Below are 15,993 nucleotides of genomic sequence, written 5' to 3' on the forward strand. Positions count from 1 at the left end.
TGAAGTCAGAAAAATATCATATAGTAATGCATATATATGGAGTCTAGAAAAATGGTACTGATGAACCTATTTGCAGGGCGGGAATAGAGATGCAGATGTGAACAGCAGACCTCTGGACAGTGGGGGAGGGAGAGGGTGGGACAAATTGAGAAAGGAGCATTGACGTCTATACACCACGACATGTAAATCAGACAGCTAGTGGGAAGCTGCTCTATAACACAGGGAGCTCAGCTCAGTGCTGAGATGACCTAGTGGGGTGGGATGTTGAAAGGGTAGGAGAGAGGCTCAAGAGGGAGGGGACATATGTATACATATGGTTGGTTCATGTTGTTGTACAGAGAAACCAGCACAAATTGTAAAGCAATTATCCTCCAAATAAAAATAAATTTAAAAAACACCAAGGGCAAAGGGTATCATCTTATCCAGAAGGGTCTGCTCTGTCCCTCCACTTTGAGGCCCAAGGGCCAACGCCTGGAAGTGAACCGCAAGACCTCTGCCCCAACACCCTCCACACATACACACACAGATGCCACACAGCACTGAGTAGACTTTTATTTTAAAGTCAAAGGCACAGCCTGGATGGGCGGAGGCAGTGACTATGGAAGCCCAGCCCAGACCCCCAAGGCCCCACCCCCCAGCTAGGGGCAACTGTGCCAAAGGGGAGGGGACGGATGAGAAGGGGGCCGCCCCTTTTAGGGGAGGTCGCCTACCTCCTAACTTAGCCCCAGTAGGGGGAAGCAGGTGACATAAAGTGAGGCAGAAATGCTTCAGGGGGTCCCCCAGGGCCTCTCGCTGAGCGCCCGCCTCAACACAGGTCTTTGGTGGACGTAATTGCACAGACAGTCCATAAAGTGACAGCTTGAGAGGTGCCCCCTCCCAAGAGCAGGTCCTCAGGGGAGGGCAGGGGAGAGGTCCCAGTTTCTCCCTGTGGCAACTCAGTGCTTAGAAATGGAGGAGCCCTTCCTAACCGGGGCAGCCCCTTGGGGTAGAAGGGCCTTCCACCAGATGAGGCAGTATCTTGGCAGAGGGCCCCACACCCCACTCCCCAGCAGGCCCCCTCCTTCCCTGCATCTCTAACTCTAATCTGGTAAGACATTTTTTAAAAAAGAATTCTCTGCTTATAAAAATACTTCTTCTCTGTCTGGGGGTAGGGAGGGGGAAAGGGGGGGAGAAGGGTAACAGTCCTGGGGAGGGGGGCGGCGCCGATGCAGGAGGCAGTGAGCCGGCCTCCTAGATCACAGACACGACGAGGGAGGCGGGGGTCACAGGGGCAGGGGCTAGGAGGGGGGTAGGGGGCCATTGGCTCGTCGGGGGGTTCCCTTGGCGGCCGGGGCCCGGCCCGGGGCGGCGGGCGCTGGGGAGACGCGGCGAGACGTGGCGGCGCTCCGTAATTTCTGTTTCCGCCGCTTGGCCAGCGGCGCGTTTTCCACGCTCTTCAGGAAGAAACCCTCGCGCTTGCCCCGGTTGAACGCCTGGCGGAAAGGAAAGGGTGAGTCCCACGGGCCCGGCCTCGACTTCCAGATCCCGGTTTTGGCCCCATCCCAGGCCCTCCTTCCCATCCCACTAGGTCAGGGCCAACAGGTCTTTGGCCTCCACAGCCTCTCAGAAGCTCAGGGGCCCGGCAGGTCACGGGTTTGGACTCCGCGGAACTCAACCTGGTAGGTCTCCGGAGAGTCGCCTCCCAGAGGCCCCGCCCCCAGGCTCAGGCCCCGCCCCTCAGGCCCCGCCCCTCACCATGAAGGTGGCGTTGAGCCCGGAGCGCACAGCGGACCCCGAGGACTCCAGCACGTCCGGCGTCCGCAGCGGAGGCGAGGAGCGCGCGCTGCCGTCCTGCAGCCACGAGCTGCCCCGCAGCCCCTCGAGCTTCAGCCGTTTGGCGGGATCCACAGTCAGGAGCCCTGAAGGCGGGGCGGGGCAGCGTTGGCGGGCCACGTGTAGAGGCTACACCCCAGAGAGGGCAGCCCCACTCTCCTCCCCGACAAGCCCCCCACCTGGACACCTGACCCGGGGGCACTCCTTGCCCCATCACGACCCCATGGCCTCCCCCTCCCCAACCATAACCTATGACCTCCAGCTCCGCACCTCGGACCAGCTCCTTGGCTTCCTCAGACACGCCTTCCCAGGCCTCTCCGTCAAGAGAGAAGCGCCCCTCGCGGATCTTGCACATGATCTCCGCCGCCTGGCTCTGCCCGCCTTGGCCTGAGGCCCCCTGGAAGGGGACCTGGCCCGACAGCATCATGTACTAGGGGTGGGGGTGGGAGGGACAGGTGAAAAGTGAGACCAGCCCAGACTAGGGGCCAATGGAGGCCAGGAGACTGATTCAACCCACCACAGGACAATGCACTCTCTCCAAGAGGCTAACTCCTGAGGCCCATGGGTGATGAACTCTACTCCTCAAACTAGGGTGCCCAGACCCCAGCACCAGAGCGACCCCGCCTATGTATCAGGACATCTTATCCTAGCCTCAGACCAAATCCTGCCCCTGACATCCCCTCAGAGACGCCATCCCCATACCAGAATAACGCCGAGGCTCCAGAGGTCGCAGGACTCATCGTAACCCTGCTGGGCCAACAGCTCGGGGGCTGCGTACTGCAGCGTGAAGCAGGGCGTCTGCATGGGCCCCGCGGGGCTCTGCGGGCGCAGGCGCGCGAACCCGAAGTCGATGATCTTCACTGGGGCCCCGGGCGTGTCATCGGCGTACAGGATGTTCTACGAGGGCGGCGAGGCGGCCGTCAGAACCCGGCTCTCCGCGCCGAGGCCCTCCCGATGCGCTGAGGCCCCGCGCTCACCTCGGGCTTCAGGTCGCGGTGTACTACGCCCGCCTCCTCGTGCATGAAGCTCACGGCCGACACGAGGCTGCGCAGGATCTGGCTCGCCTCGGACTCGCTGAAGTGCCGCTTCTTGCGGATGTGCTCCAGCAGCTCCCCGCCCTGCAGCAGCTCCAGGACCAGGTACGTGTGCAGCTGCGGGCAGCGAGACGGGTCCGGGTCACCGCCTACCGAGACCCCGCCCACCCGCCGGATCCCGCCCAGAGGTCACCATCGAGCCCCGCCCCCAGTTTCAGGGGCCTTCCACATTCAACCCTGACCTCAAGACTACCACCACCGCCCCCCACCCCCCTCCACAAGAACCACCTTAGGACTCGCTTGCGGTTCTACCCCGTACTGTTTTCCTTCCCAGGTGGCGCTAGTGGCAAACAACCCGCCTGCCAATGCAAGCGAGGTAACAGGCGGGTTGGATCCCTGGGTGGGGAAGATCCCCTGGAGGAGGGCATGGCAATCCACTCCAGTATTCTTGGGCCTGGAGAATCCTATGGACAGAGGACGTGGCGGGCTTTGGTCCACAGGGTCGCAAAGAGTTGGACATGACTGAAGCGACTTAGCAGCAGCAGCAGTCCCTTTGGCCACCTTAAAGTTCAGTTCAGTCCCTCAGTCGTGTCCAACTCTTTGCGACCCCATGGACTGCAGCACTGCCAGGCTTCCCTGTCCATCACCAACTCCTGCAGTCTGCTCAAACTCATATCCATCAAGTCAGTGATGCCATCCAACCATCTTATCCTCTGTCGTCCCCTTCTCCCCTTGCCTTCAATCTTTCCCAGCATCAGGGTCTTTTCCAATGAGTCAGTTCTTTGAATCAGGTAGCCAAAGGATTGGAACTTCAGCTTCAGCATCAGTCTTTCCAATGAATATTCAGGACTGATTTCCTTTAGGATTGACAAGTTTGATCTCCTTGCAGTCCAAGGGACACTCAAGAGTCTTCTCCAACACCATAGTTCAAAAGCATCAACTCTTCGGCGCTCAGCTTTCTTTATAGTCCAACTCTTACATCCATACAAGACTACTGGAAAAACCATAGCTTTGAATAGATGGTCCTTTGTCGGCAAAGTAATATCTGCTTTTTAATATGCTGTCTAGGTTTGTCATAGCTTTTCTTCCAAGGAGCAAGCGTCTGTTAATTTCATGGCTGCAGTCACCATCTGCAGTGATTTTGGAGCCCAAGAAAATAAAGTCTGTCACTGTTTTCATTGTTTCCCCATCTATGTGCCATGAAGTGATGGGACCCGATGCCATTATCTTCATTTTTTGAATGTTGAGTTTTAAGCCTGCTTTTTTTCACTCTCCTCTTTCACTTTCATCAAGAGGCTCCTCAGTTTTTTGCTTTCTGCCATAAGGGTGGTGTCATCTGCATATCTGAGGTTATTGATATTTCTCCTGGAAATCTTGATTCCAGCTTGTGCTTCATCCAGCCCGCATTTTGCATAATGTACTCTGCATATAAGTTAAATAAACAGGGTGACAATATATAGCTTTGATGTACTCGTTTCCCAATTTGGAACCAGTCCGTTGTTCCATGTCCGATTCTAACTGTTGTTTCTTGACCTGCATACAGATTTCTCAGGAGGCAGGTAAGGTGGTTTGCTACTCCCATCTCTTTAAGAATTTTCCACAGTTTGTTGTGATCCACACAACAAACTGTTGTGGCCACCTTAAAACCCACCCGCAAAAATCGTCCCCCTGCCCTGTTCCTTTGTCCATTCCCATATCCACCTTCGAGTCCTCAGGCCCTCCTAGGTGCTTAGTCCCTCAGTCGTGTCCGACTCTTTATATATATGTAGCCTGTAGCCTGCCAGGCTCCTCCGTCCATGGGGATTCTCCAGACAAGAATACTAGAGTGGGATGCCCTCTTCCAGGGGATCTTCCCAACCCAGGAATCAAACCCAGGTCTCCCACATTGCAGGCGGATTCTTTACCGTTTGAGCCACCAGGGAAACCCAAGAGCGCTGGAGTAGCCTATCCCTTCTCCAAGGAAACTTCCCGATCCAGGAATCTCTTGAATTGCAGGCGATTTCTTTACCTGCTGAGCTACCATAATCCCGCCTCCCTCACCTCCAGGTCCTCAGGCCCCTCCCACGGCACGCTCAGGCCCCGCCTCCTGTCCGCCTCCCCGCCCCCTCCCCGCCCTCCTCGGGCAGCCTCCAGAGCCCCTGCGCTCCGCCCCAGCCCAGGAAGGCGTCACCTGGTCGTGATGCACTTCGTGTAGCTTCACCACGTTGGGATGCGACTGGCACAGCCGCAGGGCAGCCACTTCGCGCTGCGTGTTCTCCTCCAGCCTGGGGGCAGGGCAGGCGGGGTCAGAACCTCCGGCCCCACCCTCCCTGAGTCTGCCGGACTCCGCCCGCCCCAGGCCCGCCCACCTGCGACTTAGGATCTTGACAGCGAACTCTTGGCCGCTCTGTAGCTGTCGGCAGCGGCGGCACACGGAGAAACTACCCTGGCCCAACGCGGGTTCCCGCAGGTCCAGTTCGTACTGCTGGAAGAAGGGCGAGTCCTGGGGGCGAAAGAGAAGCGTCAGAGGTTCTAGCGGGAGCCTTGCGGCTATGCCACGCCCCACCTCGGAGAGGCTCCGGGCCTCACCGAAGCCACCATGTGCGCCTGGTGAAGACAGGTATGGAGTCCCCACGCCCACTTCTCCCCACCCTGGCCCAATCCACCTGCATCATGACGCTCCTGGCCAACGCCGCCGGGCCGGGCCGGTCTCCAGCGCCAGACGCTTCCAGCACATCGGTCATCACCGCATTGTTGCGGTCAAACAAGATGGATGGCGCCACGAAGGAGTATCCCTGGTGGAGGAGGGGGTTGTCAGGGCTGGATGGGCATCCGGGGGCTGGAGGTGCAGAAGGAGCCCCTGAAGGCCCAGACCCAGCCGGAAGGGCAGCGAGTAGAGGAAAGATCCTGCCGTAGGGAGTTGAGGGTGTTGCTTTTGCATCCCGGTATACACAGGCTGTTGTGGACATTTTTATTCCACCTTGGTCTGTGATCCCTTGGAACCATGTCTATCCCCTTAGCAGTCTAGGACTCCACCTTTCTTGTCACAGTGGTCCCCCAACTGCCAAGGCCATCATCTGGCACAACGTAGTGGCCCAGAATATGATGGGCTGAACGAATAAAAGAATTGTGGCCTGGTATCACACATGCTTAGCTTAGGAAAATTCAGCTCTACCCAACTCAGGACAAAAAGTCTTTATTAGTTTCAAATCAAACTTTGGCCTCCTCTGCAAGGGGGTGCTATTGAGGAAATGTAAAGAGAAACCAAAGTTAATTTTTTTGCCTTTCCTAAGGATCCAAGTCCTGGCAATTCAAGGAATTCTCAAGGGTAATTTTAAGGATGTGTTGTTTTCTCCTAAAAACGCAGCGCCACTGTATGCAGTGCTAACTAGGATACACACAGGTGGGATTTTTGTCTGCTAAGTTTGTTGATACGTCCCCAGTACCCAAGTCAGTGCCTGGCACGTTGAAGGCACTCAGTACATATTTTTGAATCATTAAATGAATGAATGAAAGTAACCATTGATTCACAAGAAAACTTGCTCATTAGGACTGTGAGATCAAAGATAGATCCCAGTAGATCAAGGGATATTCAAGCACAGAGCTGTCACTTGTGAGAGCTTCACAGAGGGGACTGATCCATCCATAGTTGATACTGGCCTATTATTTACTATTTATGGACCGCATGCTACCCAGCCATGACCCCAAGCTGGACTTAGGGACGCAGAAATTAAACACATAGTCCCTGCCCTCCAAGAGTTTCAGACCAGGCAAGGTGGTCTCCGTCAGTGTCAGCATACGACCTGACAAACTGCTCGGAAGGAGGTTTTGTCTTCAGAGGGCTGGTGCACAAGAAAAGGGCAACCCAGGGCCAGAGGAGCAGGGAAGTCTTCACACAGGGCAGCGCTGGACAACAAGGCTTGAATTTTGCCAGGTGGGCAACTGTAGGGAAAGAACCTCAGGTGGGGGAAACTGCATGTGCAAAGGTACAGAAGTATATTCTGGAACCTCTGAGAAGTTCCAAGGTGCTGGAGCACCAGGTGAAATAACAGAGAGTACTGAGCAAAGACCACATCGTATACAAATGAACTGATTTACACAACAGAAACAGGCTTACAGACTTAGTGAATGAACTTCTGATTACCAGCGGGGAAGGGTGGGAAAAAGGGGTAGTTAGGGAAAACCAGACACAGAACAACGGACTGGTACAAAATTGGGAAAGGAGTACGTCAAGGCTGTATATTGTTACCCTGTTTATTTATATGTAGAGTACATCATGCAAAATGCCAGGCTGGATGAATCAAAAGCTGGAATCAAGATTGCATGGCGAAATATCAACAACATCAGATATGCAGATGATACCACCCTAATGGCAGAAAGAAAAGAGGAACTAAAGAGCCGCTTGATGAAGGTAAAAGAGGAGAATGAAAAAACTGGCTTAAAACTCAACATTCAGAAAACTAAGATCATGGCATCTGGTCCCATCACTTCATGGAAAATAAATGGGGAAAATATGGAAACAGTGGCAGATTTCATTTTCTTGAGCTCCAAAATCACTGCAGATGGTGACTGCAGCCATGAAATTAACAGACGCCTGCTCCTTGGAAGAAAACCTATGACAAACCTAGACAGTGTATTAAAAGCAGAGACGTCACTTTGCCCACAAAGGTCCATATAGTCAGCTATGGTTTTTCCAGTAGTCATGTACGGATGTGAGAGTTGGACCATAAGGAAGGCTGAGCACCAAAGAATTGATACTTTCAAACTGTGGTGCTGGAGAAGACTCTTGAGAGTCCCTTGGACAGCAGGGAGATCAAAACCAGTCAATCCTAAAGAAAATTCATTGGCAGGACTGATGCTGGAGCTGAAGCTCCAATACTTTGGGTACCTGATGCAAAGAGCCGACTTGTTAGAAAAGACTGATGCTGAGAAAGATTGAAGGCGGAGGAGAAGGGGGCAACAGGATGAGATGGCTGAAAGGCATCACCAACTCAGTGGACATGAGTTTGAGCAAACTCCAAGAGATAGTGGAGGACAGGGAAGCCTGGTGTGTTGCAGCCCAGTGTCAGACACAATTTAGCAACTGAGCAACAACAAGGGAGTTTGAAATTGACATGTATATACTGCTATATTTAAAATGGATAACCAACAAGGACCTACTGTATAGCACAGGGAACTCTGCTCAATGTTAGGGGGCAGCCTGGATGGGAGGGGAGTTTGGGGGAGAATGGATACAGGCATATGTATGGCTGAGTCCCTTTGCTGTCCACCTGAAACAATCACAACATTGTTATTTGGCTATATTCCAATATAAAAGAAAAGAAAAAGTAAAAAAAAAAAGACCACATCATGCAAGGCCTTGCATACCAAGCAAAGGAGCTTGGACTTGTCCAACAGGCCTAAGCTTCTAAAACTGGGTAGAGGGGGCCTGTGTCCCCAGGAATGTGATATGGTATGCCACAGTATAAACAAAGCATCTCTTCCTAGGTTTCCCCTTAAAACAAGTTTTACCTAACAATAAAGAGAGATGATGGAGAAGGGAAATCGACATGAAATTTCAAGATAAACCAGAAATTCAAAGACATGTCCTGCCAAGGCAGCCTCAATGACTGACAATTCCAAGTTCATCATGAATGGAGAGCAAGGGAGATACTGAGTCCCGCTCAGGACACAGAGCTATGTAATGTCCAGAGGTCAGCTGGGGCTGAGGCTGGCAACAGCACCCCACTTCCCCTGCATCTGTGGTTCCATGAGCTCTCACTCACCTGGAAGATGCGAGGGTCCCCAGGTGGGGGGCTGCCAGGGGGTGAGTAGACAGGCTCCAGTCGGGTAAATTCTTCTGCAAAGTTGCCCACATCCAGCTCTGAGCGGATCTGGGGTCGGAATGGGGCTGGAATCTTCCTAGCAGCCAGAGCAGCCCAGTCCAGACCCTGGAGAAAAGGAATGAAAGATAAGGGATCAAAGGGCAGGAAGTGGAAACAGTGTCCATTTGGGCCACCCTCACTGGGCAGCTCCTCAGTGAGGCAAAGGTCTCGCTGGCAGTTGTGTGCAAAGCTGTTCTTCCTGCCTCCCCAGCTTCTGTTTCCCTTCCTCTGATAACAGGATCCCTGTTTCCCTTAGAGAACCACCCCTCCACCACACTCAGCCAATTCTGGGACTTTTAATAGAACTGGTATGCAAAAAAAAAATCTCTGTCTTCTACTGGACTTAAATCTGGCAGGATATGGGTCTGGAACTGCTGGGGCCCCCTCAGTGTCTAGTGATGAAATGCCCAGGCAGAAAAGCAGAAGCAGGAGACAAAGTAAGAAATTCCTAATAACATAGACTCAGCACCTGGATCCAGCCTTGCCTGAAATCAGACCGTTTTCCCTGACTTTTCATTTATGGTAGCTAAAACATTCCTTTTTATGTTTAAACTAGTGTGGCATAGCTTGCTCTTGTTGCCTGTCCAACACCCATTCTCTCTGTCATACTTAGCACTATAGCCCCCATTTTATTTCAGGAACCAATGTACAAACTAAAAAATAGTGTTTTACAAACTTCCTTGCAGTTAGCAGTGACCAATTACTTGTAAGCAAAAATTATGAGGGAGAAATCCAGAGAAAGAGCCTGAAGAGGAGGGTGAGCAGTTGTGAAGTACGCTTTTTGCCCTTCCCTCCTTCTTCCTCATGCTTCCCACCTGGAGAGCAACCTAGACAGCAAGAGGTCTGGCAGTCATTTTGATACCAGGAGGCAACCGTGCAGGCTGTAGCATAGTGTTAGCTGCTCAGGCACGTCAAACTCTTGTGACCCCATGGACTATAGCCCACTCGGCTCCTCTATCCATGGGATTCTCCAGGCAAAAATACTGGAGTGGATTGCCATGCCCTCCTCCAGGGGATCTTCCTGACCTAGGGATTGAACCCACATCTCTTGTCTCCTGCATTGGCAGATGGGCTCTTTACCACTAGCACCACCTGGAAAGTCCTGGGAATGGAGGCTATGTGCTAAAAATGAAGGAGCATTTAAAAAGAAAAAATCAAGCTTTCCTTGAAGACACCACAGCAGCCCTAGACTACTGACCTCTGGATTTCTTTTATGTAGATAGATAGACAGACAGACAGATAGATCTCTTTTTTAGACTACCATTCATTCCAGTCTCTGTTCCTAGAAGCCAGACTCTGTTCCACAGATATCACCATCTTCGGTGCACTTTTGGTCACATGCAGCCTAGAGGCATGGCTTGGGCTTAAAGGCCCCAGTTCTGGCACCAGGGACCTCAGCATTGCTATCAGCAAAGAGATTGTCTTGAGAGAAGAGGAAATAGCATCAGGCCTTAAAGACCTTGGGGGGTGTGGGCGCTCTCTAGTCTGACAACTGGTTCACCTGCTCCCAAGCACCCAGGGCCCAGGATGCACTCAGGGTGGGCTGAGGAATTCACTGAAGGACACTGACACTGGTCAGTCACTCTGCCCGTAACGGAACATCTTCACCACAGAGGCTTAAGACTCCTGTCTGAGAAAGCTTCTTTGAGGGCCCTTCCAGGCAAAACTTGCTGGGAAGATTCAAGGAGGTGGTATTCATAGCAAGGGTAACTGGGTGCCCAGCCCACAGTAAGTGCCCATAAATGGATGCTTTTGTTACTACATTGGACAAGGCAAATTTAATACCCACGTGTAAACAGAACATGACACTTCAGAGCATGGGCCTTCAGGCCACCTAGACCTGAGCTGTATCACTTCGCTCAGTGATCTTGGGCAAATTACCTAACCTCTCTGACCATGGACTGTATAGTCCATGAGGTCACAAAGAGTCAGACACGACTGAGCAACTTTCACTTTTTCTGAACCTGTTTCCTCATCTGTGAAAATAAGGATAATTAGCTTGGTTCTGAGGCTTACATGAAATTATGCAAGCAAGGGACCAAGACACATTCACTGTTACAAGGTCCTGCTAGGCAACGGGGGCTTCCCAGGTGGCTCAGTGGTAAAGAATCCGCCTGCTAATGCAGGAGACGCGGGTTCAATCCTGGAGTAGGAAATGTCAGCCCACTCCCATGGACAGAGATCCCCTGGCTACAGTCCAGGGGATCGCGAAGAGTTGGACATGACTGAGCGACTGAGCACGCACACATGCTGTGCGATGACTCGCCACACAGTGTCCAAACCAGCAAGTTCTCACAAGGACAGAATTCACTCTGCACTGCACCCTAACCCGCATGCAAGTTGCTTAGGACAGATCCCACGTGGCTGATTCAGACACGTCCATCTGAAGTACAGGCATACAGAATATACAGGTACAAAGACCAAAACCCTGAGTGGATGCTAACAGTCATGAGACTGGGCCCGACCGTAGACCTGGGGTCTGTTCCCAGCTCTACATTTTTACTGTGTGATCTCTGGCAGATCACCATGCCTCTCTGAATTGTCCAATGAAGAGTCCATTCTCAAGTCCCTGCCAGCCCTGCCAGGCAATGAACCTAGAATTCTTTCCCACGAGAGCAAATTTAAATAGAGATGAATGAGAAGACAAGCCTGCTTTCTTTACCTGCAAAGTTTTCTAAATCAAGTGAAACTGGCCTGTCTCAGACCATCCCTCCAGTGTCCCCCAACCCAGAGCAGTAGCCCAGCCCCGGTGTGTGCAGAGAGCTATGGGGGTGAGCCAGGAGCCTCACCTGGAAGAAGGGGTGGTCCTTAACTTCCTGTGCCCCCTGGGGTCCTGCACCCAGTCGCTTCCTGGGGTCCTTGCAAAGTAGCCGCTGCAGTAGGTCCTGTGCCACTGGCCCGATCCGGGGGGGGAAGGGAGGGGAGCACTTCAGGATCCGTCTGGGAGGATTGGGGGGGGGCGTCAGGGGCAGCGAGCCCCCCCCTCCAGCCCTGCCCAGGCTCCTCGGCCGCCCTCTGCTTCCAGCCCTGCTCACCGAGACACCTCTGCCTGCGTGTTCCTCTCGCCCTCCAGGGTGAAGGGTGAGGCCCCCGTCAGCAGCTCAAAAAGCAGGATGCCAAGGCTCCACCAGTCCACAGCCTGCCGGGCACAGCCAGGGTGAGAGCCTGCAGCCACCCCCGCCTCACCCCACCCCACTCCTGGGCCAACCCACCTTGCCATGGCCCGATTTGCTGCGGATGATTTCAGGGGCCATGTACTCGATGGTGCCACAGAAGGAAAAGGTCCGCTCTTTCTGGAAGGACAAGAGGACCCATTTGGACACCCAGCTGCCCCCACCCCCACCACACGGCCCAGAGTAAGACTCGCTGGACTTGTGAGAGTCGGAGCAGTGGGAACTTCCTGAAGGCAGAGCTACTGCAGAGCCAGGCATGGAGCTGGAGCCGGGATGGGAAGGCCTGTGTAGGGGGGTTCAGGAGGCTGAGACCACCCTTCACTCACCTCCTCTGTCAGGAACTCCTTGCTAAGCCCAAAGTCGGTGAGGACAATGTGACCCTCAGAGTCCAGCAGCACATTCTCCAGCTTCAGATCTCGGTAGATGATGCCCAGCTGGCAGGAGGGAAGAGGGCGCTGAGGGTCCCTCCTCTGACACCCCCACCCCCCACTCCTACAGCTCCTGTTCCGTACCAGATCCCTGGGGCAGGGGATCTCCAGTGGGGTGAGGGGCAGGATGAGACTGGCCCATTGAACGGGAGAAGCCATTTAAGATACACCAGCATAGGGACTTCCCTGGTGGTCCAGTGGTTAACAATCCGCCTGCCAATACAGGGGACATGGCTTCCAGCCCTGGTCCCAGAAGGTGCCACATGCCATGGAGAGCAACTAAGCCCGTGGGCCACAACTGCTGAGTCCGCAGCAAGAGAAGCCACCGCAACGAGAACCCCGAGCACCGCAACAAAGAGTAGCCCCCGAGTGCAGCAACGAAGACCCAGCACAGCCATCAGTCAATCAATCAACTTCCAAAAAGCATGGAAGGGGTGGGGAAACACCACAGAGAGGCCCCCAGGAGGAAAGCTGTGTGAGGAAACCCGAATCACGACAGCTCTGGGAACCAAGGCATGAGGTCTCCGTTTGAGGAAGTTCTGTGAACGTGGCCCCAGGAAGCAGCCTGTGAGAGTTCCCTGTGAGAGGAAAGCCCCCTCGAGGAGGCGCCAGCGGAGGAGACCCCAGAAGGCAGCACCCGGGCCTTCCTCCCAGGAGGTTAGGGGAAGTGGATCCAGTCCCCCCCCAACCCCGACCCCGCGGCCACCCACTTCCAGGAAGCCCGAGGCTGCCAGCTTCACAGGCCCCTCCGGGGCCGGGACCCGGTGCCCAGGGCCACCGCCAGGTGACCGGGTCCTCACCCACCTTATGCAGGTGCTCCAGGGCCAGCACGATCTCGCCCCCATACACGCGCACCTCGGCCTCCTTGAAGTACTGGCGCTGGTAGAGGTGGGTGAACATTTCGCCACCGTTCACATAGTCTGGGGGAGGTGGGAGTGGAAGTTGGGAAGCAGCCCCCATGGGTGGCCCCACCCACCCCACAGGGCCTGCCCTTACCCAGGATGAGGTGCAGCTTGGCGTCAGTCTGGAAGGCGTAGTGCAGCGTGACCAGGAAGGGGGCCTGGCGCACCAGCTCCAGCACCGAGCGCTCGGTACGCGTGTGCTCCTGTGTCTTGGCACGCTGCACCAAGGCTGCCTTGCGCAGCACCTTCATGGCATACAGCTTGCCCGCGTCGTGCCCGCCTGCCTTCCGCACCAGGAACACCTTCCCGTAGGCTGTGGGGGCAGCGAGTGGGCGGAAGGTAGGCCATGAGCAGAAGAGCCGGTGCGAAGGTGGAGGGGTAGCAACGCCCACCCAGGAGGGTGTGCAAGGTGGGGGAAGGAGCTGGGGCTAGAGGCAGGTGTGCACAAAGCTGGCAGCGCTTTCTAAAGCAAAGATGTGCACACCCCCGGGAGGGTGCTCAGCAAACCTAGGGAGGGCATGTGCAAACCAGGCTGGGGGGTACGCAACTCCCTGGAGGCCTGCAGCACAGGGTGGGGGCGGGGTGTGTGCAAACCTGGAGAAGATATAGAGGATGCAAAGCCAGGGAGGGGGCGCAGAGGTGCGGGCAGACGGAAGGACAGTCAACCCCGAGGTGGGGAGTTTGCAAAGTGGAGGAAGACGGCTCTCATATCTCGCAAAGTGAGGGGAGCTGTGAAATCACACGGGTGGGCTGCAAGCCCCCAAGAGTGTTGGCACACCCGGGGAGGACCTTGCTCAATGTGGAGCAGCCCTGGAAGTGGGCATGCCAACGCCGGCAGGGCAGGGCCAAGCAGGCAAGGCGGGCTATGCCGGGAGAGGGTGGGGGGCATTGGTGGTGGCCTGGCCCAACCCAGGCGGGTGTGCCCGCGCGGCAGGCCCAGAGCACCCTGCGGGGGGAGGACACTTGCCGGTGGATAGGGGTCCTCACCTCCCGTGCCCAGCACCTTGAGCAGCTGGAAGTTCTCCACGCCTACCTTCTCCTCGTGCCCCGTCAGGTTGGCTGTGGGCACAGGGGGCAAATGAACCCAGCCAGTGCATGAACCCTCCCCGGCCGGCCTGGGCAGCCATCACCCAGCCAGCACCCCGGGCCACCCCCTGCCCCACCTTCGGTGATCTGCAGCTCCACGGCACAGCCCTCGTCCTCATCCTCGTCCCCCATGGCCGGCGGGTCGCTGGGGCCCGCGCGGCTCGGCTCCGGGGCGGGCGGCGCCGGTTACATGGCGGCTCCGGCCGGGGCGGGAGCTTCCTGGTGCCGCCTCCGGGGCCGAGGCGGGCGCCGGCGCCGCCTCCCGGCTCCCCGCCCCGCGCGGCCTGAGTCAGGCGCTGGAACGTGACAGCGCCCCGGCTGCGGGTGGGCGGGGGCGGTCCGGTCTCCCGCGGCGCAGGGGGCTGCCGCCAGGAGTGTGCGCCCTGGGACCCCGGGCGACCTTCCTGGGGACCTGGGAGTCCCCCTTGGGAGCCATGCCTGGGGTTTGTGGATAACCCGGAGCCTCTGTGGGGCGGACACTCCCCAGCCAGGTATCGGCCCCAGGGCGGTAAGTCCACCGCAGGCTGTGCCCCAAGGGGGTGGGAGTCCCACTCTGGTGCTACAGAGCTGCCTTCCTCGCCAGGGTGCCTGCCCTAAGGGCAGCCAGGCAGCTCTGTCCAATTCTTAGCCACCAGTGAAAGTGAGGAACTTCATACAGATCACAACCCTTTTGCCTGGTTCTTCTTGATCACTTCTTGACTGCAGCAGATAGGGGAAGGGACCTGTCAGTCCCCTTAACAGATGAGCAGCGTGAGGCCACAGGCCACCTCATCCAGCTCTTGCCTCCATAGCCCCAGCCCTGCACACCTCACTCAGTGTGTCTCTTTGCTCTTGGTGCTGGGCAGGCTAAGAGGGTCCCAGAAGCCACGTGGCCCAGCCCAGCTTCCTGTCTGTATCCCCTGCCGCAGCGAAGCCCTCTTCCTTGCAGACTTGCCTTTGCAGGGGAGGCCTGGTTGGGGGCAGGCACCCTGAGGGCCGGGCCTTGTCTCTGGGCTCCCCCTACCCATGAGGGTGCCTACAGGAGGCACTGAGAGGGAGCCCAGCCCGGCCTCCAGCAGGCATGGGCAGCCCGTTTTCTGACTGAATCTCTCTAGAGTGAGCAGACCTTTAAAAGCACCTCAGGGAACTCCCTGGTGGTCCAGTGGTTAGGGTGTGGTTCTGTCCCCTGTCGTCCCCAAGCCTGGTACAGAGTGGATCCCAAAAAGGGGTGTCGAAGCCACATAGGGGTGCCCTCCCCCCCATCAGACTCAGCACCCCTGGCCACCCGGTCCTCCAGAGCCTCATCTCCCTCCCTGACAGCTGACAGGGGCCACCAACGGTGGGGCGACCATCAGAGCCCCCACCCGGAGGCCCTACGGGAAGGGGGTTTCCAGACGCTCAGCCCCCCTGGAGCCAGGGGCTGTCCACTCCCATGCCACCGACCTCAGAAACTCAGTCTGAGAGGAGGGCAGAGCAGCGGGTGACCCCCAAGGGGAGGGTTGTGGAAAGCCAGTGAGTCAGGCTACATAGGTCACCCTGGGGAGGCAGGCCTGGCCACCCCTCCCAGCTCTTGCCACCCCCGGATTCAGGCTGCCTCACCTCAGCCGGGCAGCCCCACCCTCCTCTGGGCGGCCCCAGGTGCCCTGACTCACGTCCTGTCGTCTTGTCACCCAGCCTAATTGCTCCCCTCCCTGGCGTCAGTCATCCGAGAGGCCCTGGTCAGAGACCCCCGGCAT

General features: G+C 56.2%; 1 protein-coding gene across 1 annotated transcript; it reads right to left on the reverse strand.

Moving 5' to 3' along the window:
- Window positions 1-527: 527 nt before the first annotated feature.
- RPS6KA4 (ribosomal protein S6 kinase A4) lies at window positions 528-14,492 on the reverse strand. Its single transcript, XM_055580927.1, has 17 exons — window positions 14,356-14,492; window positions 14,180-14,251; window positions 13,287-13,505; window positions 13,095-13,210; window positions 12,189-12,296; window positions 11,902-11,982; window positions 11,725-11,828; window positions 11,479-11,629; window positions 8,591-8,755; window positions 5,492-5,620; window positions 5,195-5,328; window positions 5,017-5,110; window positions 2,790-2,963; window positions 2,515-2,709; window positions 2,083-2,242; window positions 1,735-1,898; window positions 528-1,472 (listed from the first exon to the last, which is right to left on the reverse strand). Exons 1-17 carry the CDS (start codon window positions 14,408-14,410, stop codon window positions 1,278-1,280), a joined length of 2,316 nt encoding a protein of 771 aa, XP_055436902.1. The 5' UTR covers window positions 14,411-14,492; the 3' UTR covers window positions 528-1,277.
- Between the last annotated feature and the right edge of the window lie 1,501 nt (window positions 14,493-15,993).

The sequence above is a fragment of the Bubalus kerabau genome, chromosome 5 (genome assembly GCF_029407905.1).
Source record: "Bubalus kerabau isolate K-KA32 ecotype Philippines breed swamp buffalo chromosome 5, PCC_UOA_SB_1v2, whole genome shotgun sequence".
NCBI lineage: Eukaryota > Metazoa > Chordata > Mammalia > Artiodactyla > Bovidae > Bubalus > Bubalus kerabau.